We start from the raw sequence: 22599 nt of genomic DNA, 5'->3' as shown, positions 1-22599 counted from the left end.
AACTCTGGCTCTTGAAAGTTTATTTTGAAATAAACAGTCTTTAAAGTGCCAATAGACTCCTGTTTTATTTTGCTGTTTGATATTAATAAAGCTGACCATCTGGAATTAGGATCTAACCATTTCTCCCCCTTCCCCTTTCATATGACACAAAGGCAGCAGTCATGCATTGGAGTGGAGGTGTATATTTTTGATGCAGTCCATTGGGGGAAAAATCCTTCTGTGTTGTCAAATAAGTTATCCATAGCCTTCACTCAGCATATAATTTGCTACTTGGTAAATTTATCTGTAAACCTCCAACAATTATCTGTTCACTGAATTAATAATTTATTCACTATTCAGTTTTATTCAACAATTTGTTGTTCCATATAGAACATATTTATTCAAGAATACTTGTCACTCTTTATATCTACCTATTCCAAGTTTATGCATGCAATAAATGTCTAGTCTATGGACTACAGCATACTAAACACAAAGAGTAAAATCCAGGGGAAGGGCAAAAAGAAGCCCCAATGAATACTTCTGAGTCTGTAGCAAATACAATATTCATTGCCTGCCTTTCTAATATTGCCCAATACAATTCCTTTTCAGAAACAAATTTTGCAGACAGTGCACATCTTCACCGTGCCCTGCTAACCACAGATCCCATTATGTGTTTAATAATTGACTATTCAATAGAGCATTGAAGCATTTTTTTGTCTGGAACTAATTCACCTTTGTCTATGCATCAGCATGTTCATGCAATGAATTATGGGCATGATCTTCTAAGTACTGCAAGACTGTGAGCTGTATTCAATCCAAGTCTGTACAAGCTGCATTTATGCCAGAATGTGGCTTGGAAAATAAAAATGTTAAAAACAGTACATGTAAAACCATGTTATATTAATGTACATGATTCACTAGTGAATGTTTTTGGACCATCAGCTAATAAGTTAGTATATTATTGGTCCCTAAACAGGGTATTTACCAGTGTGTTGCAGCAGAGCTATGTGCCATGGTATTATCCACTGAAAGTAAAGCCTGCAACAGAATGCTGGCCGTACATACAAATCTCCCTGCAGTTTAAAAGGAAAGTCCCTGTTGCCTCCTATAGATCTGTTGTCTCAAGTTTATAGATCACAATTTATTAATATTCAGAGATGCTGCAGAATCAGCAAATGCAGTGGCCATTACAGCTATATGATATTTGGCTTAAAATAATGCAGTATGTTAATTTCCTTTGTGTTCCCAAACTCAAATTAATGTTAATGGCTGGGATGCTGTTCATTCAATGTTAGATGCTGCTTCTAATCCAAACTATATCTGATTTCATTACAAAAAAACCCTGAAGCTGAGTGTTACTTCATTCCTTATGTATGATAGGGAATCACATCCATCAGTGAGGGGCACCTTCTTGAATCTGGGTTGGGTGGGACATCTATATGTGAATGTCTTTAAGTCATTTGCAGTGAATCTCTAAGTAGGGTTACATCCTTACGAGTCCCATTGATTTAATGGACTATTGTGTACATTTATGAAAATAATCTAGTGAAGGGTCTTCTAGAGCAAAGCATACAGAGACCCATTGCCTCCCATTACTGATACCACCACAACATCCAAGAAGGGAGCAGACAGTTGTGCTGTCTTCAAGGATGCCATAATGCAGCATTTCATTCTCCCAAATTAGAGTGGGTCTCTGACTTCTGTGGGACTTTGCTTATGGCTGCAATCAGGAAGCCTATTAAGGCTGATGAGAACCAAAATTTACTCTCCTCTACAAATACTTGGATCACCAGTGTGTGCAAAAGGAACAGGTTCATCTGCATCCTGATTGCAGCCCCTTTACTTCCTTTTTATAAGTCCATGAGAGTGATTCTGTTTCACAGGAGAAAGTAAAAATTCTGTGTTGGTTATTATGGAACATGTAGGAACAAAATCTGGGCCTTCCCCAAACATTCTGAAAAGAAAATAGCCCACCAGCTCTCCAACTGCAGCCCCTTTATTCTTTTTCATAGTTCCGAATGACTCCACTGAATTTCAGTAGAAGGAAATAAATTACAAACTGTCTCACTGGTGAGTGCTTAGAGAAAGATAAAGGATACCTCTTGTGGGCTTCTTATGTACATTAATCTTCCAAACCCTGAAACCATAATTCTGTACTACCTAGACCTTTATCAAAATTATTTACTTGGTACCTTATAAATGGGCAACCTTTGGATACTGAACCTACTCATGTAAATTCAGGTCTCAATGGAGTGGATGTCACACATAAGACAAATTATCACCTTAAACAGCAGCAGATGTGAAGGGTTGGTTTAAGCAGGGTGAAGACCAAATTCTTTCACTCTTATGGCCTCTTCCCAAAGCTGAGATGCTTGACAGATATGTCTATAATTTGCATATCAGTTGGATGGGGAGGTTAAGCACTTTCACTTGCACTCCACTTTTCAGAAGAAGCACTACTGGTTTCAAGGTTATTAAAAGAGATCAGGAACAGCACTGTACTACATTCACCTGTGGCCAGTAATGGATGCTTCAGAGGAAAGCAATTACTCAATATACATTCAGGCTCATTGCAGAATGCCAAATTTTGCATTTGGGGAAGAAAATGACTCTTGCATTGATGCTCTGAAGCATGAGATGTGATTACCTTTATCATCACTTGCAAGGCTATAAATGTGGCAATAAAAGAACATAAAAGCATTCAGGCCTTTTAAACAATCTGCACATAGTATTTTTGCTTGCTTAATTAACTCTTGAAATTTTGAATGCATAGTTCAAAAATATTCAATTGATAATGTTTTCCATGACTAATCCTCCTTTTCACAGCTAGGATGGACTCTGAGACCTTCAGTCTTTTTTTCCATTGACTTCTGTGATAAAAGAGAGTAGTAGAACAGAATCCACCCCTCTTCCCACCTGCACTTTCTTGTACATTCTTTACCTTTTGCAAAAAAGGGGGGGAAATGACTTGGCAGCAGATGCAAATCTGTTTACCCCTTATGCCCAGCTATTCAGGCATCATTGTGTGTGTAAAGTGCTCTCAAGTTGCTGCTGACTTATGGCAACCTGAGCAAGGGGCTTTCAAGACAAATGAAAAGCAGAGGTGGTTGGCTATTGCCTTCCTCTGCATAGTTTTATTTGGTGGTCTCCCTTCCAAGTACCAACCCTGCTTAGATTCTGAGATCTAACAAGGGCAGGTTATACCATGCTGCCTTCTCTCCCTCAGGCATCATTAGCAAGGCTCGAATTAACAGTATATTGAAACTTATGGAAACCCAGGAGATCTGGATGATTGCACGATCTAATGCTATTCCTTCTGACCCATGGACTTGGAGTAGAAGAGCAGTTTTGTTCTGCTTTGCATGTTCTGTTTCAAGAAGTGCCATGTGCCAAAGACTGTGGTTCATTTGAGAAGGAAGCACAATGCTTGTAAAACTAGCAAAACAAGGAAAATTTTCTTACAGGGATAAAAACCTGAATGAGACAGAATATGTGGACTGTAGCAGTATTCTTCACCTTTTAAAAATAATGTTTGGTTTTTATACTCTAGGGTGAAGAATTACAAAGAAAATTCGGGCCCCTGAATCTTTAACTGTTCTAAGGCAGAGAAAAATCTGCATGTATTGAATTTTTTTAATGAAAAAATCCCATTAATTTCACTCTCTCCCTGTGCTCAAATCTTTAATTTTTTTTTTAGAAAAGGATTTAAATCCTTGAACCACAAGGAAAGGTGGGATTTAAGTGGAGAGAGGGAGTGAGAGGGAGGAAGGAAGGTTGGTTCCCAAGTTAGGCACTAGTTCTCAAGTTCATTGAGAAGAGACAAAGCTGGCTCAAAGCATCAACATTTGATTTGCAAGAACACAACTCCAGGAAGCTTCAGCTGGCCATAGGAATGCTGGGAGGTTAAACTGAGCTCAACTCCATTGAAACACATAGACAAAGTCACAAGGAAAATGTGGAGTGGATTTTCCATTCAAGTCTGCTGTGCCCAGGGGCCTGAATGGAAAATCCATTCCACATTTTCTCTGCAGGTTTGCTTTCTGCTTTAGTCTCTGCAAAGAGAAGGAAGAAGGAGCAGGGAATGGCGGCAGGCACAGAGCTTCAAAGGGTGAGGACAGAGGAGGGGAGGGGGGAGAAGAGAGACCCATGGGCCTGATTGAAGCCCTGGGCTGGCCACTTTAGCCTGCAGGATGGACGTTTGACACCCCTGCTCTAACCACTATACCACACAATCTAGTGATTGCCAGCCTGTGCTACATATGCCAGTCTTTAGGGCTTACAGCACCCTGTTATTATTGCACTGTGAAACTTGCTACCACCCCCTTCTATATGCTTATTAGCATGGGTTTTTTTCCTACATACTGTTCTTTTTATTCTTTGAATACTCAGGTCTATTGACTTTAAAACACCTAATATTTATTTAACAAGGAACTATTTATTTATTTGTCTTGCTTCACAGCTTTTTCTCTGCTGCACTTTAACACCAGGGCAGGTGGCATTTTCAGTTTGACTCTGGTTCTATTATGCTGGGTGACAAAGAGAATATATGTTAATACCTTAATTATGCAGATTGTTCTGTTTTTTAAATTGTACTTATTTTTAACAGAGTGACACACTTTTCATCTATTTGCAAATAACTGTCTTTTGCTTTAAGGACTCCAGAGGGACACGGAAGAAAAACAAGAGAAAATGTTTTCAGTTGAATACATTGGCATAATGATATAAATACTATAATGCAATGAAATCTACCAAAATTTTATTCCATGAAAATGTTTATTTAAACTCAGAAATTCAGTGTTCATAGTTATCATTGCAGTTCTGATTGTATGTTGTATTTATGTGATCAAATTAGTGATTAGTAACAATGGGAAACCTTTTTTAAAACCCGTTTGCGATATAAACAATAGAAGCAGGAGATGCTACCTTATTGTTCTGGCTCCATATTGGCCTGGTTTTCAGTGCAGTCCCTAATCACAGTTATACTCTTCTAACCTCAGTGACTTCATGGGGCTTAGAAGAATGTAACTCTGTTTAGGATTTCAGCTGTTTAGGATTTACAGTGCCATCCTAAGCAGAGTTATACCCTTCAAAGATCAATGACGTTATTGGGCTTAGAAAGGTGTAACTTCTTAGGATGGCATTGTTACAGTGCAAAATGCTTGGGACTAGGGAACCTAAAGAGCTGTCTTCTATTGTACATGCCTAACCAGATATGCTGGAGAGCTCCTCCTCTATATTCAGCTTGAATTTAGTAGATGATGATGTGAAAGAGAGTCTTCTCAGTGGTGGCATCAAGGCTGTGGAATTTTCCTCATGAGGCATTTTTGTCATAATCCCCTTTGCTTTTCAGAAAAAAAAATACTTTAAATAATTTTGGTTTGGAGTGTGTCTTTGGTTTAATTTAAATGATCTTTATCCTGTGACTCTAGTTTGATATTTGTGTATTTGTTTTTATATTGTTGTATTGTTGTATCTCTATACTTTTCTGTCTCTTAAGAAAGAAAGCATTTCACTGGTTGGCCACAGTGTGAAAAAGAATGCTGGACTAGATGGACTGCTACTTTGATTCAGTAGTGCTTTTCTTGTGTTCTATTCACATCAAACCTTTCTGCCAGTTCTTCTACCTGCTAATGTGTGTTAATGTCCCTCAGCTGCAACCTGAAGGCGTATGTCATTGGGTGTGATATTATGCCCATGTTGCCACCATTTCTTCATAATTCGTCCCCTTCCTGCCCGCGCCGCCACTTGGCGGTATAGGGCGGGGGCCGAGTTTGCCTCCCCGGATGAAGCGAGGCAAACGGACCTATGCCCATCCAGGTAGATCTGGGGGGGGGGTGGACTGGGGGCTTTATCAGCCAGGCCACGCCTCCCGTGGTGCAGTTCCCGGGCATTTTCGGACTGACTAGGAGTGTTTTTTCGACGCTCCAGTCGGTCTGCTGGGCTTTGCTTCGGCGGCAGCAGTGGCTGCGACGGCGTTTTTTGGTGGCGAGGAGTGTGCAGTCGGCTGCTTCACTCCCGCTTCTGAGTTGGGCCAAGGCATTTCGGGGGCTACGCATCGGCGCAGCATCAGGATTCCCACCCCCCTCCCTTTTTGGCCTCGGAGCTTCAGGGCCTGGGGTGATTCGGGAGTGAGGCCAGGAGCAGGGCCCCGGTTGTGCGGAGGCAGCGTGTCAGGTTTCCCACCCCCCTCCCCTCCCTTTTCGGCCTCGGGGTCTACGGGGCCTGAGGTGATTCGAGGGTGAGGCGAGGAGCAGGGCCCCGGTCAGGCAGAGGCAGCGCGCCTACGCATAAATGGAAGGGTGTGATTTTGGGCCTCACGTGGAGCCGGCCTAGTCCTTTTTCACACCAACTCGAGGCAGGCCCCTTATTTCCACACACCCCCCCGGCTTTGGAGTTGGGGCGTCGTATTATTTCTGGGGCAAGTTATAGGTAGTTCTGCGGCCTGAACCTTCTGGTTCCCCCCCTCCCCCTCACCCCCCTAATCAGGCTACCTTTATACTGTTGTGGGGCATTACAAGTAAAATGAGTATGGCCCCTAGGAAGGGACGGGGGGGGTCTAAGGGCAAGCAGCCCCTGAAAAAAGTGCCCGGGAAGCGTACGCCCCCGGAGCGTCCCGGGGAGGAAGAGGAAGCATACACCTGTCGTGCTATAATATAATAGCTTGCAGTGTTAGAACGGCATCAAGGATTGGTCCCCGAGACAACCGGCCTGGCTAGAGGTCATAAGGCTGCACGGACATCTACCAGGGCCTTCAAACAGGAGGTCCTGGCACGTCTTTCTACGTTACAGGATATGGCTGCTCGGCCTGGGCCTTCGGGTGTGCTGAGCAAGGATCCACCAGACAACAACTCAGATGAGGACGAAGGTGTTAATAGTCCGGATGGGGCGAGTCTTTCTGGCGGAGCTGGGGGTCCGACACCGGTGGTGTTAGCTGTTAATGTGGAAGACTCTGATGGTAAGCATGTCTGTCCCAGTAATAATAGTGGATGGCCCTGGGGGGGGGTTGGGGCCCCTCCTGTACTGCAGGCGCGGCGGGCCCTCCGGCTATGTTTGGCCCATGCGTGGCATGGGGGTCACCTAACTGGCTCAGTGCATCAGGGAATTGGGCCCCTGGGACTCAAGGACAGGTTTTACCTTGGGGATCTACTCCGGGGTCTTCGGCGGCCGTTATCGTATCTACTTCATCTGGTGCTTCGACCCAGCAGTTGTCAGTCGGGTCATTACCGTGGGGACATCAAATGACTGGGCAATGGCCAACCGCTTGGCCAGCTGCCCAGTGAGGGGGTTGAGGCTTGGCCCCGACTCCCTATGGGGCTGTTCCTTTTCAGCGTCATCCGTTTGGTGACACTGCCATGCCCCTTGGGGATCATTTGACAGTGTCGACCAGAGAAAAGATATTATGTGGGGAGTATGTGGATGTTTTTAGCCTCCTCTATAGGGTACTTAAAGACCTTTTGGCTGAGTATCCAAAGGTTATGGATAGGGGGTATTTGTGGGATGGATTTTTTTGTGGGTTTTGTATCCCATTCCAGGGCTCTAGAGGCCCCTGTATGGCACGGAATTTACGCTCTATTCAGGGGATGGAGCATGTGGTTAGGGAAAAGATTAGGAAGGAGTGCAAGGAGGGCCGGGTGTTAGGCCCTTTTGATGCACCCCCTGTCCCGAATTTATGGGTTTCACCTTTGGGTGTGGTGCCCAAGAAGGCACCGAGGGAGTTCCGGCTGATTCACCACTTGTCCTACCCAAAAGGGGGATCGGTGAATGATGCCATTCCCGACTTTTTATGCACAGTTCGGTATACCTCCTTTGACCAAGCGGTCAAAGTGGTACAAAGTTGTGGGATCGGGGCAGAGATGGCGAAATACAACATTAAGTCTGCATTTCACCTTCTGCTGGTTCACCCTGATGATTTTGAACTTTTGGGTTTTATGTTTGAGGGTAAGTTTTACATGGACAGGGCCTTGCCGATGGGTTGTTCCATCTCTTGTTCAGCTTTTGAACGTTTTAGCACTTTTTTGGAATGGGTCCTGCGAGAGCGGTCGGGCTTAGCTAATTCAGTTCATTATCTGGATGATTTTTTGTTTGTGGACCCGCATGGGTCGGGCCAGTGTGCCCGGCTGCTTAAGTCCTTTTTGCAGTTGGCTGAAGATCTGGGGGTACCCCTGGCTCATGAAAAGACAGAGGATCCTTCGTTAGTTTTGACTTTTTTGGCATCGAGTTGGATACTGTTAGGCAGACTTCATGTATGCCGGCCGAGAAAACCAGGTGCCTGCGTTTAAAACTGACGGCTTTGAAAGGTAAGTGGAAGATTTCGCTTTTTGTAGCTTCAGCAGATTGTGGGCCATCTTAACTTTGCATGCAAAATGGTGGCCCCGGGCAGGGTATTTTTGCGATGATTGTGTGACGCCATGGAGGCGTTGCGCATGCCCCATCACCGGATCAGGATTAATTCTGGAATGCGCCAGGATTTGGAGATATGGGAGCAGTTTTTGTCTTCATTTAACGAGGTTTCCTTTTGGCGTGAAGATTTGAGAATTGAGGCTGATCTTCAGATTACCTTGGACGCGGCCAGGTCCATTGGTTTCGGGGTATACTTTAGAGGGCATTGGTGTGCTGAAAGTTGGCCCAGCAAATGGTTGGGCAGTGAACTATGTCGCAATTTGACCCTTTCCTCGAGTTTTTTCCAGTAGTGGTAGCTGTTCAGTTGTGGGGTGCGGATTCGGCTAATCATGTTGTGCATTTTTGGTGCGACAACATGGCAGTAATCCATGTCATCAGTACGTTGACTTCAAGATTCGTTCCTGTTATGAGCCTAGTTAGAGCATTCACTTTACGTTGTTTAAGCCTAAACATATTATTTCTCACTAAGCATGTGCCAGGTGTGAGCAACGGTGTGGCGGATGCTCTGTCTCGCCGACAGATGGAGCGATTTCGACAGCTTGCACCAGAAGCCGACCTCCTGCCGGCCCGGATGCCCCCAGAGATGTGGTGGCTTGGAGAGTTGAGGCTGACCGGGCAATGATGTTAGCTCTGGTGCCCAGTACCAGGAAGGCTATAATCGCTCTGTAGAGCAGTTCCAGGTTTTTAGGCAGCAGGTAGGGTTGGGCAGGCTTTGGCCCATTCCAACATCATACCTTATGCAGTTCTGCATCCATTTGAAAGGTAAGGGGCTTGTGGTTAAGTCTATCAGGGCCAAACTTGCTGCCTTGGCATTTATAAGTAAAATAAATGGTTTTATGGACACCACAGGCGATTTCAGGCTTCATAAGATGTTGGAGGGTTGGGCCTGTGAGAAGGGCCCTCGGCACGACACTCGGCAGCCCTTTTCACCTTCTGTTTTTAAGGGATTGCAGGCCGTGTGGCCGGGAGTTTGCTCTTCTAAGTTCGAGGCTTTATTATTTCAAGTGGCAGCTATGACTGCCTTTTTTGGGGCACTCAGAATCAGCGAGCTTGTGGTTAGCTCTCGCCATGACTCTTTGGGCTGTGCACTGCAGTCTGGTGATTTGAAAATCCAGGGTGATAGTGTGGCTATTAAGGTTCGACAGTCTAAGACTGATCAGAAGCAGAGGGGTATTGTCATCACCCTGGGTTCATGTTGAGATAAGGACATTTGCCCGGTGATCGCCCTGAAGAGGTACATTGCAGCAAGGGGAAATGAGGCCGGCCCATTATCTTGTCATGAGGATCATTTACCTCTGACTAAGTTTCACTTCTGGACCATCACCAGCAGGGCCTTGGATAGGCTCGGTCTGGGCGAGGGTCAGATTCGGTACCCACTCTTTTCGCATTGGGGCAGCATCCACAGCGGCTGCTATGGGGTATCCCGGTCCGGCCAGTCAGAGGATGGGCTGTTGGCGGTCTAGGGCATATAACGGCTATGTTCACCCTTTGGGCACCCAACAGGTTGATGTTTGATTTGTGTTTACAGTTTGGTGTGGTTCACGTTGTTTCTCTCTTTTTTTTAGGTGCTGTGGCGTGGCGGGAGAGGCAGCGGATCCTGATTGCTGGCCACAGCATGGTGTTTTGGGTGGCCCACCAGGCCCGGCATTCACCAATTGGATCGCAACTGGGGCTCAACGAGTGGGCTACGGTCAAGTGGCAGGGACATCGGGGCCTTCGGTGGTCTGGGCTCTTGCCTCTCCTTTTCTGTGGGAGGAATGGTCCTCCGTCTCATCTTTTGGTTATACACCTTGGTGGTAACGATCTGGGCTTGCTGAAAGAGAAGGCCCTTTCACTGCAGGCGATTGAAGACCTCAGGGTGATATGGAGCAGGGTTTGGAGGGCAGGTTGGGACCCCACCAGGATCGAAAGGGCTCGGCGCAAGGCCAATAGGGCAGTCAAGAAGGCTCTGTATGGTGGCTTGGGTATTTACCTGCCTCACCCTGCTATAAGGTCGGAGCTGGCGGACCTATATCGGCAGGACAGCGTCCACCTGTCCATAAAAGGCAACAGGGCATTTTTGATTGAACTACAGCTGGGGCTTCAGTTGGCTTTAGGCCAACCAGTGGGCCCAAGTGCCTAAGCTGAGGCTTGGCATTGTGGTGGCAGGAGTTTGATTTCAGCTAGGTAGGTGAGTACCCTCAGTTTTCCCTGTTTTTAGGGGAAGTAGTGGGATGGGATGGCAGCTGGGCTGTATGGCTCTCTGCTGTGATGCCTGCTATAGGGTTCCCTCCTCCGGCTGGCCGCTCCTGGGTGGGCAGCTTTGCCACTTGGGGGTATTCCCGGCCTTTGCCAGCCTGGCAGTAGCCGGTATGAACTGGCTACTGCCGGGGGCTGGGTGGCTCGCCCTATCCGGACAGGGAAGGGTCAGGGGTTTCTCTTGGCCTTTCCGGGAGTTTTAGGTTGCCCCATGCCGTGTTTGGTTCAATAAAGTTGCCTTGTTTGTTTATCCAATACAACGTGTTGTCTCGTTCTTCCGACTGGGGGGGGGGCAATTCGGCCCCTTCCCGCCCGCACTGCCACTTGGCGGTATAGGATGTGGGCTGAGCTTGCCTCCCCGGATGGAGCAAGGCAAACGGACCTCTGCCCATCCAGGTAGTTCTGGGGTGTGTGGACTGGGGCTTTATCAGCCAGGCCACGCCTTCCGTGGCGCAGTTCCCAGGTGTTTTCAGCCCACCCTTCCACCCTGCAATAGTACAGGCTTTTCCGGTCACCATGTTTTTCTGGGGCCAGGTAGGAATTTTTTCATTTCAACCGATTGGCTATGGTTGGGATGTGTTTCGCCTACGTTGTACTGTTTGCATTGAGGTCGGGATTTTTGTAACTTTAGTTGGCAGGAGTTTGATTTCGGCTAGGTAGGTAACCGGTGAGCACCCTCGGTTTTCCCTGTTTTTAGGGGAAGTTGCGGGATGGGACGGCAGCTGGTCTGTACAGCTCTCTGTGGTGATGCCCGCTATAGGGTTCCCTCCTCTGGCTGGCCACTCCTGGGTGGGTGGCTTTGCCACTTGGGGGTATTCCCGGCCTTTGCCGGCCTGGCAGTAGCCAGTACGAACTGGCTACTGCCGGGGGCTGGGTGGCTCGCCCTATCTGGACAGGGAAGGGTCAAGGGTTTTCCTTGGCCTGTCTGGGAGTTTTAGGTTGCCCCATGCCATGTTTGGTTCAATAAAGTTGCCCTGTTTGTTTACCCAATACAACGTGTTGTCTCATTCTTCCGACTGGGGGGGCAATGGGCTCCAACATCTTTAGCAGGTGGAAATTCCTCACCTCATGCTTTATCACCACCTTTTTATACAGGTGAAAGCTACCTGTTGAATTTTTGCCTGTTACACAACTTTTAAAGGCATGGGAGAATGCTAGGAAAATGGAAGGGGCTTCACTAAGTAATGGTTAACAGATTGTTGGCATTTTTTAGCTGAACAAGTTTTTCAATATGTCAACAGAAATCTGGGTACAGAATTACAGAAGAATGTCCTTTTCCCACATTGTTCCTGTGTGGACTGTGATATCCATTTATTTGGAAAAGAGATGAACTGAATGAGAGTATGGATGCCATGTGATATTTAAGGATCAGATGCACTGAAGGAGTACATCCAAGAAGAGCTAGCACAGTTGCTTTTCATCCAAAGCAACTGTAATGTGGAAAAGACCTGATAATTGTTTCTGGAACATTCAAACTCCAAAGAGAGAGATGTGTATATGTGACAACTGGAAGAAATGAGAGATGTTGTGGTCAGTACCTTTAGCCTAATTTAGCCTCTGGCTTTTCAGACTTTATTGGCAGAACAATACTTCAGAAGCACAGGAATAACAAAGGGATGTAGCATGTGATAAATTGCTGCTGGAAAGAGGAAGAGGTACAAGTCTCCTCAACTCATGATAGGGCTTGCAAAATAGTGAAGAATGATATCAGGGCAATTGTAACATATAAAATATGTCTGTGAGAAGATTCTGGCAAAGTGATGCAAATATGTGTAGATGGCTATTGCTCAATCTTGGGCCTTTTCAGAGGCTATGCCATCACTAAGGAATAAGCAACCAGCAGCCATGGTTTCATTCTCTTCCAGCTGGACTCCAAAAACCTGTTCTGTAAGCTGGGCCTAGCTTACGAGTACTCAGTACAGAGACCATATGCAGCTTTCTGGTAGAAACCAAGTCTAATAATGTTTTAACCCCACCTTCCCCGCAGAGCAGGAAAGTAACCATTCGGTTGCCACAACATGAACTCTTCCAGGGGAGCTTATTATATTATCTCAAAGTATAGTACATCATCTTGTGCAATATTACAGGTTAATGCAATTTTCGGATCATGTATATCTGCATATGACCTTAAAGCTGCCACCCAGTCATGTGACATTACAAAAACATCTCTGTGGTGTACCTCACTCGCTGCCTATTTCTTTCCATGCCCAATTCAAAGAGTTATTATAACCTTAAATGGCTTAGGACCAGGCTATCTGAAGGTCCACCTACTTCCATCCACATTGACCTTGGGAGTTGGGAGTAAGCAGTGAAGTGGTAAGTTTGCAGATGACACTAAATTGTTCAGGGTGGTGAGAACCAGAGAGGATTGTGAGGCACTCCAAAAGGATCTATTGAGGCTGGGTGAATGGGCGTCAACATGGCAGATGAGGCTCATTGTGGCCAAATGCAAAGTAAAGCACATTGGGGCAAAAAATCCTAGCTATAAATACAAGTTAATGGGGTGTGAACTGGCAGAGACTGACCAAGAGAGAGATCTTGGGGTTGTGGTAGATAACTCATTAATTGCAATAAAAAATGCCAATGCCATGCTGGGAATTATTAGGAAGGGAATTGAAAACAAATCAGCCAGCATCATAATTCCCATGTATAAATCGATGGTGCGGTTTCATTTGGAATACTGTGTACAATTCTGGTCACCTCAAAAAAGATATTATAACATTGGAAAAAGTGCAGAAAAGGGCAGCTAGAATGATTAAAGGGTTGGAACACTTTCCCTATGAAGAAAGGTTAAAACACTTGTGGCTCTTTAGCTTGGAGAGGGGTGACATGATAGAGGTTTACAAGATTATGCATGGGATGGAGAAGGTAGAGAAAGAAGTACTTTTCTCCCTTTCTCACAATACAAGAACTCAAGGACATTCAATGAAATTGCTGAGCAGTCGGGTTAGAACTGATAAAAGTAAGTACTTCTTCACCAAAAGGGTGATTAACATGTGGAATTCACTGCCATAGGAGGTAGTGGCGGCTACAAGCATAGACAGCTTCAAGAGGGGGATGGATAAGCATATGGAGCAGAGGTCCATCAGTGGCTATTAGAAACAGTTTATCATTGGAACTCTCTTTCTGGGGCAGTAATGCTCCGTATTCTGGTGCTTGGGAGGGGCGCAGTGGAAGGGCTTCTAGCCCCACTGGTGGACCTCTAGATAGCACTTGGGTGTGTTTTTTTTGGCCACTAAGTGTTTTAACAATTTATTGATATCATATGGTTATACAACTTAGTTATTTCTTAATTATCTCAATATTAGTCCATATGACATTTCAATCCCCCCTCCCTCCAATGTTGTATTTTAACAATTCATTAATAACCTACGGTTACGATGTTTAGTTATATCTTTTCTATCCCTAACCCATATGATATTTTCACTCCCCCCTCCCTCCGTTATTAGACTTACCCCGAAGTTATATATTTAAATCCAAATATAAAGGTATCCCAAACCCATCAAAACACACTGTCTTTTTCTTCTCATTCATATTAAAAGATTGTCCAATGTCTTTTTACGTTCCATTCTAACTCTATATATTTTTTAAATTTCTTCCACTCCTTTTTAAACACTTCCAGATCATAGTCTCTCAAAGTTCTTGTTAATTTATCCATCTCGCTCCACGATAAAACTTTCACAATCCAGTCCCATTTCTCTGGTATTTTTTCTTGTTTCCACAGCTGCGCATACAATGTCCTAGCAGCTTGGAAATTTTTCTATTTGTAATCCTAGCAGAAAAGTCTCTGCCACTTTCTTGAAGTCATAACCCAAAATTTTAGAAATTTTTTTTGGCCACTAAGTGACACAGAGTTTTGGACTGGATGAGCCATTGGCCTGATCCAACACGGCTTTGCTTATGTTCTTAAGATTGTCATGTGAGAACCAGCGTTTGTCCCTCCATTATCAGAGATTAAAGAAACAATAACAAGATCTTTTCTTTATCCAGTAAGCTTTGTTCCACTTTCTCCAAGGAGCCCAGGGTGGTACATATAGTTTTGTATTCTTCCATTTTATCCAAACCAACCCCATGAGGTAGGGGAAACTGAGAAAGACTTTGCATGGCCCATTCTAAAATTCCTTTGGACTTCGTTTTTCTTTTCTGTTATGCCAATAAAAGTTATGTCTGTCTGTCTGACTGAGAAAGAGTAATTGGCTTAAGGTCATTCAACAAGCTTCATAGCATAGTAGGGATCTGAAACTGGGTTTCCTACACCCTAGTTCTACAGTCTAACAACTAATACCAGGGGTGGCCAAACTGTGGCTTTGGGAGCTACATGTGGCTTTTCTACATATATTATGAGGCTCTCAAAGCCACACACACACCCCAAGCCATTGGCTGGCTTGGAGAAGGCATTTGTCTCTTTAAATTGTCTTGTTAAACCTCCAAGCCACCAGCTTCCTTCCTTCCTTCCTTCCTTCCTTCCTTCCTTCCTTCCTTCCTTCCTTCCTTCCTTCCTTCCTTCCTTCCTTCCTTCCTTCCTTCCTTCCTTCCTTCCTTCCTGCTATCAAACATCTGATGATTATTCTATGTAGCTCTTGTGTTAAGCAAGTTTGGCCACCCCTTAACTATACTTTTTTTACTCTTGTTTTAAAAATATAGAATGTCCTCCCCTTATCTATTCCCTAGTGATAAGTTGGTTAAGATTTTGGTGAAGATTTCCAGCAGGTAGCATTGCACAACATAAGAACATAAGAGAAGCCATGTTAGATCAGGCCAATGGCCCATCCAGTCCAACATTCTGTGTCACACAGCGGCCATATATATATATATATATATATATATATATATATATATATATATATATATATATATATATATATATATATATATATATATATATATATATATATACATACATACACACACACACACTGTGGCTAATAGCCACTGATGGACCTCTGCTCCATATTTTTATCTAACCCCTTCTTGAAGGTGGCTATGCTTGTGGATGCCACCACCTCCTGTGGCAGTGAATTCCACATGTTAATCACCCTTTGGGTGAAGAAGTACTTCCTTTTATCCGTTTTAACCTGTCTGCTCAGCAATTTCATCGAATGCCCACGAGTTCTTGTATTGTGAGAAAGGGAGAAAGGTACTTCTTTCTCTACTTTCTCCATCCCATGCATTATCTTGTAAATTATATTAACATTATAATATCACTTCTGGTTGTACCCAGAAGTGATGACATGACACTCTAGAAATTCCCCAGCATTCCATGGTTCTTACCATAGAGACTGGGAAATCCCTAGACATCATGACATTACTTCAAGGTAAAATTTGGAATGACATTACATGACAGCACTCCCCACCCCCATTTTTGTTGACTGAAGAGGCTGGCTGGTAGCCATATCCACAACATTAGAAATCAGACATTGTAGAGTTCAGGAAACATGCAGACAGAAGCACTTTTTGTTAGCCTGCCTGGCCCAGCTACCACCTGGCACTCTATCCACACCCAACTGCTCTACATGAGATGGCATTATCAGGGCTAGGGATGAGAACAAACCACATTTTTGTGGTTTGGTTCATGGTCCATAGCTGAACCACAAACTGAACCATGAATCTCTACAAACCAGGAGGTTGGTTTGCAAACCAACAGCATTACTATGGGTTTGTGACCCCCTGCTTTTTTCTCTCCACTGTTTTCCATAGGGACCAGGGAGCAAGGAGTTAAATAGCTCCAAGCTATTTAAACTACTGCTCCCCATGGAAAGCAGTGGAGAGCAGAAAACAGTGGCTTAAATGGCTCAAAGCTGAACCTAAGAAATACCCTTTAAACAACTGAGCACAGGAGCCGTTTGCTCTAAGCAGCTCAGCATTTTCAGTGAGCCCCAGGGGCTGGCAGTGAGCAGTGAGGGGCTGGGCAGTGAGCCCCAGGGGCTGGCTGTCCAAGAAAGCCCTTTTAAACAGCTGAGCAGCAAGAAAGAGGCTCAGCTATTTCAATGAAAACAACCAAGCAGCTAGGAACAGCCTGCTCCCAGCTACTCAGCTGTTTTGGCAGCTTTCATGGGGAGGGGAAAGCAGGGCTTTGCTCCCTATGAACCTCCACAAACTGCCTTAAAAGTGTGTGGAGGTTCATGGCTGGGCTGCAGTTTGCAAGCAGGATAATATTCATCACAAAAAAAGGTTAATGAGCTGGTTTATGCCCATCCTTGATCAGGGCCATTAAAGGGGCAAGAACTAGGAGAACAAGATTTCAGAGGCTGTGGTCAGCTTAAAGGCAAATGGAGCTGGGCAAATCATGTAAGATGCTTTCATATGATGTTATGTTGGCTGTCAATTATGTGAATGGGTCTGAACTGTGAGTCTCAGTGGGAGAGAGAAATAGCAAGGCCTCTTTCAGTGACTTGCTTCAATTCATGTATACTTCATATTGGTGAGATATAAGTATAATTGATAAATAGTCTCTCCCTCCCCCCATGTTTGTTAATTTGTGTCTAATCCATCCAAAAGAAGCCATGGACATGCATCTTAATTCTGGGTCCTGAGAAAGATAAGAACATCCTATGGCTTTTCTTAAACATCACATATTGGCCCAGAAATAAGGTAAAAGGAAGCAACTCCCTCACTGTTTTCCTCCATCTCTTTTGTACAGGATGGTTCTCTTCAAGGGTTCATTTCTCTGATGATCTCTATAGAAATAATTAGGCTGAACATAAGTTAGCCACTACTGTCAGATTTTGAATTAGCTACATACAGACAAGCCATTTAGTGACTGGCAATAAGTCACCAACTGAAAGGAATTTGCAATCTGGCTCTCCATTTCCTCAGGAGGCAGTTATTGTCTCATCTACTGTAGCTAAAACTTCAAGCTCTGCTGTAGTTGCCATCTGGCATGTGAGTAGGGATCTGGGCCTAAATGCAAAACAATAAAGATGGATGGGAAATGTGATGCTTTGTTCAGCCAATTGCCTCTCTGTGTAGGATCTTGTATATTAAATGATTTAAAACAATATTTCAAGGTTACTCTAGGTGTGCTTTATCACATCATTCATCAACCTGTCATCTAGTATGAAACCTTTTACAGCCAGATGGGGAGTGCCCAGCTTAATCACACAAATAACTTAGTTTACTTGATAGGTTCAATTTCTTAAATAGAGAGGCCAGATTTATACTTTCACTGAAATTTATGTTTTAAAACTGTTTTATAGTTTTCTACAGTTCAAGACAACAAAACAAAACAGATTAACGTAATATAGAGATTACCATAGGCATGATCCTGTTTGGTATATAGGGGAAGGACCACTACCATCCTCTGTTGATGACTGGCAGACATAGGGAGGATTTGTTCATTTGAGAATGTGGGGTAGTCAATGGAAATCAGTAGGCTGGCCAGTACTCTCCATCACAGGTCAGGCCTGATATTATGAAGGAGATTGATTTAAATTCTGTTCAAACATAAAACTTATTGGCTGTTCTTGGGCTTGCCACCATTTTTCAGACTAACTTACAATATTACTGTGAGAATAACATTAGATAGGCTCATGTACAGTGGAGGGAAGAATGGGTTGTAAGTAGAATCCCTCTGTGAGTATCATCCCATATCCAGAAATCTGGGGTTACAGGAAAGATAGTGATGCCTTGGAAGGCAATTCCTCCTCATGTTCAATACACTAGGATTCAGCCTGAATACCAAAGATAGAGTTGAGGGAAGGATGAAGGGGAAGACTGTAAGCCTTGAGCAACACTTCTTTCCAAACTACATGTTTGCATGTATATAATATACATGATATTAGAAGTAATTATGTCCAGTATAGGCATGCTGGAGCACCCCTACAAAGTACTGTGACCTCTCTGGGTGGGTGGAGCAATCATGGGGTATCTGTGGGGTAACAGCCAGAGAGGCTGTGTTATTGGCAAGATTAATGAGTGTCCAGAAGAATTCTGGGACATTAAGCCCAATCCTGCAACAATATTCCCAGCAGGTAGGTTGGACAGACCAAATTGTTCTCTCCCAGGAAGACCAAAGCACCAGTAGTATTCAGTTCTTCACAGTACATGCTATTCTCATAACATTTTGTAGGAAGCCATAGAAAAATGTACCCCTCCAGTAAGAAGTAATTACACTCTTTCTTTCCTTCCATAGAGGTAGCAGTGTTCTACCTAGGTTTCCCAATCCCCAGGTCCCAGCGGGGGATCCCCCATTTTGACAGGCTTCTCCCCACCCCCAGCCAGCTGGCCAGTGGGGGAAGCCCCGCCCCCACAGTCATTCTGTAGATTTAGAGCTCCTGCAGGTTTAGAAACCTGCAAACAGTTTTTAAAATGTGTGCCTTGAAGGCTGAGCAGGAAACACGAAGGGCTTCATGGGAAAGGATCAGTAACAGTTTCCTCAGAGAATGGCCCCTCCCTTTCTTTTGCTTTCATTTTCAGAGCGAGTAAAGTTCTGCAGGAACAAGACCCAGTAAGTATTTATGTGTATGTGTGAGAGGGAGGGGGCAGGGGATTCCCTGGTTTGGAGGCCCTGCCCCCACTTTAGAAAGTGCGAGGGGGGGAGGGAAATGTCTACTGGGCACTCTATTATTCCCTATGGAGAATGATTCTCATAGGGAATAATGGGGAATTGATCAGCGGGTATTGGGGGCTCTGGGGGGGCTATTTTTGAGGTAGAGGCACCAAATTTTTAGTATAGCATCTAGTGCCTCTCCTCAAAATACCCCCAAGTTTCAAAACGATTGGACCAGGGGGTCCAATTCTATGAGCCCCAAAATATGGTGCCCCTATCCATTATTTCCTATGGAAGAAAGGCATTTGAAAAGATGTGCTGCCCCTTTAAATGTGATGGCCAGAACTCCCTTGGAGTTCAATTATGCTTGTCACACCCTTGTTCCTGGCTCCACCCCCCAATGTCTCCTGGCCCCACCCCAAAGTCCCCAGATATTTCTTGAATTGGACTTGGCAACCCCTAGTTCTACCCCATGTAGATAGAGCCAAGTGGGCAGCTCTGTTGGTCTGAAGCAATAGAACAAAGTAGGAGTTAAGTGTCACCTTTAAGACCAAAAAAGTTTTATTCAGAAAGTTTTATTCAGAAAGTTTACATTCCGAATAAAACTTTGTTGGTCTTAAAGGTGCAACGTGACTCCTACTGTGTTCTACCCCAGTAACACAGGTAACACAAGTGAACTCTTCCCCTGAAGCTTAAATGGTATAATTCTTTCCCAGTCTTGCTTTGAGTGCTTCTACAGAGCTCACTCTACTTTATACACTTGCTCAGCATTTTCTTCTTATAGGAACCCATGCATATGTGAATAAAGTATTTTTTTCCCTAGCAAATCTTTCTTCCACAAATGATAAAAGATTTTTAAATAAATTAGGTGGATGGGGAGAAGTTGGGTTTTCTTTCAGTGGTATGTTATAGTCAATGTTCTATGTTATTGCCAGGGTGACATTATATATATATATTTGTTTCCGTCTCATTTAAGAATATAAGAAGACTCTTGCTGGATCAGACCAATGGTCCACCTAGTCCAGCATCCTGTCTCACACAGTGGCCAACGGGTTCCTCTGGATAGCCAACAACAGGGCATAGAGACCAAGACTTTTCCTGATGTTGTCTCCTGGCTTTGGGATTCAGAGGTTTAGTGCCTCTGAATATGGAGATTCCTCACAGTCCCCATGGCTAGTAGCCACTGATAGACTTATCCTCCATGAATTTATCTAATCCCCTCTTTAAATCAGTTTATTTCTGTGGCCATCACTACATTATCTGGCAGTGAATTCCACATTTTAATCACTCTCTGTGTAAAGTAGTATTTCCTTTTGTCCATCCTGAACGTACTGCCCATCAGTTTCATTGGATGCCCGCAAGCTCTGCTATTTTGGGAGAGGGAGAACAATTTCTCTTTGTCAACTCTCTTCATCTTTTCCCCTCTCAGTCTCTTCTGATTTACACCAATGTATTTTAGAGGGATTACAGAAAAGCCAGGGTGGCTGCTTGCCATATATATGGGACTGTATGGGTTTTTTACAGTCCCACCCACATCAATGCCTTTTTCCTTGCCCCAGCCTCCCATGGCCATTTCCCCCCTCTTTTGAGGGCTATGAAAAAATAGGCTAGATCATCACTAAAGTGAAACAACATTATAATGGTCTATTGAAACAATATTCTCAGCTTTCATTTTTTGAAAGTAAGCCTCTAGTCATTTTAGTTGCAAAATACAAAGGAAAACACCCTGCAGTTTCCCCTTTATGTTTGAAAAAACTGGGTTTATATCATCTTCTAAGGAAATGGGAAGAAACAGGAGCCAGAAGACTCATCAGGATGGTCTACTGCAGGGGCTTTCTGCTGTCCATGCAGGAGGAAATATCTATGTAGAAGTAATATCAGAAAACATAGGAAGGAAGGAAAACCTTAATACTATTTAAATTGCATCATGAGCTCCTTTGACAGAGATTAACTAGAGCAGGAGGTACTAAAGCAGATGCACAATCAGCAGAAGCAACAGATATCTGAGGCACTTCTTTCGGCAGAGCTGGAGAACACAGGAGTCTAGCTATGGTAGCCAGACCAGCCATCTCTCCCACCCTGCACTGCCACTGCTCCTGCATCAACAGGCCAAAGACAAACCCAGAGCAAGGTGTACAGAACACTCGAGGGAGCACTATCTCATTCTGCAGACTTGAAATGTGGCTCATTTACCAAAAGGCTTGACTACTAATGTGCACAATACATTTTCTGCATTGCAAAGGTTTTCTTCTTTATATAAAAAAAATCAAGTTTGGAGAATATCTGCCTGAGCCACATTTTCCTTCAGGTTTATGAGACAGAGCTTGGTGGTGTACTGCATCTGTACCTCTGCTCAGTCATCTGTTTTTCCCCCTCAGCAACTTCAGATGATTATGCTGCAGTCTAACATACTTCATGCTGTGGCAGTGAAGCATCACAGCCCTCTCACTTTGATGTGCCTGCTTCATTAACACTGAATGTGTTAATGTATTGATTTACTCCTAATACCAGCCAGGCAGCTGAACAATTCTCATTAATGGGAAATTAATATTTACATGCTAGCTTGATGATGCAACCTTATTTTGGTTAAAACGGTTGTCATGTTAGTCTCTCAGAAAATAAGAGATACAAAACAGACTAGAGAATGTCCATCCTGTTGTGAACTTCCTCTAAACATATTAGCCATTTCCCTTCTTTAAAATATCAAATCAGCTGTACTTCATTTTTAATACATTGGGAAGTGTAGTACCTGGGTGAAATTGATATGATTACTGCATAAAAGAGTGTGGAGCAATAAGCATTTGAAAAAAGGCACAAAGATCAATGTTTACAAAGCGGTTGTGATGACAACCCTCATCTATGGCTCCAAATCGTGGGTATTATACCGTCATCACCTGCGACTCCTTGAGCGCTTTCATCAGCGCTGCCTTCGCACCATCCTCAACATCCACTGGAGTGACTTTGTGACCAACACTGAAGTCCTCAAGCGGGCGGAGGTTACAAGCATCGAGGCATTGTTGTTGAAGACGCAGCTGTGCTGGGCAGGCCATATCTCCAGGATGGAAAACCACCGCCTTCCCAAGATTGCCCTGTATGGCGAACTTTCCACCGGCCATCGAAATAGAGGGGCACCAAAGAAGAGGTACAAGGACTCCTTGAAGAAATCCCTTGGTACCTGTTGCATTAACCATCACCAGTGGTCTGACCTAGCCTCAGATCGCAAAGCATGGAGGCACACCATCCACCAGGCTGTCTCTTCCTTTGAGAACGCACGCATAGCTGGTCTTGAGGACAAAACCAACCCCAAATCAGACTTTTCCCTGCAGCCACTGTGGCCGGACCTGCCTGTCCCGCATTGGTCTTGTCAGCCACCAGCGAGCCTGCAGCAGACGTGGACTACTGCACCTTTCTTAAATCTTCGTTCGCGAAGTCAAGCCGAAAGAGATAGTATATCGAAGGGGTTCCACTTTCCAGTAATGACTTCTTATATCTGA

The 22599-nt window shown here is 44.3% G+C and overlaps 1 protein-coding gene across 1 annotated transcript in view; it reads left to right on the top strand.

Annotated features, from left to right (window-relative positions):
- The first annotated feature begins 9392 nt into the window (after positions 1-9392).
- NMNAT3 (nicotinamide nucleotide adenylyltransferase 3) overlaps positions 9393-22599 on the top strand; it is a 126186-nt gene continuing 112979 nt past the window's right edge. Inside the window, 2 exon segments of the mRNA XM_060242692.1 lie at positions 9393-9549; positions 9945-10237. Coding sequence (XP_060098675.1) covers positions 9393-9549; positions 9945-10237 — 450 coding nt within the window.

This window comes from Heteronotia binoei, chromosome 6 (genome assembly GCF_032191835.1).
Source record: "Heteronotia binoei isolate CCM8104 ecotype False Entrance Well chromosome 6, APGP_CSIRO_Hbin_v1, whole genome shotgun sequence".
NCBI lineage: Eukaryota > Metazoa > Chordata > Lepidosauria > Squamata > Gekkonidae > Heteronotia > Heteronotia binoei.
Note: the sequence above shows the minus strand (reverse complement) of the source record. Positions and strands in the feature narration are given on the sequence as shown.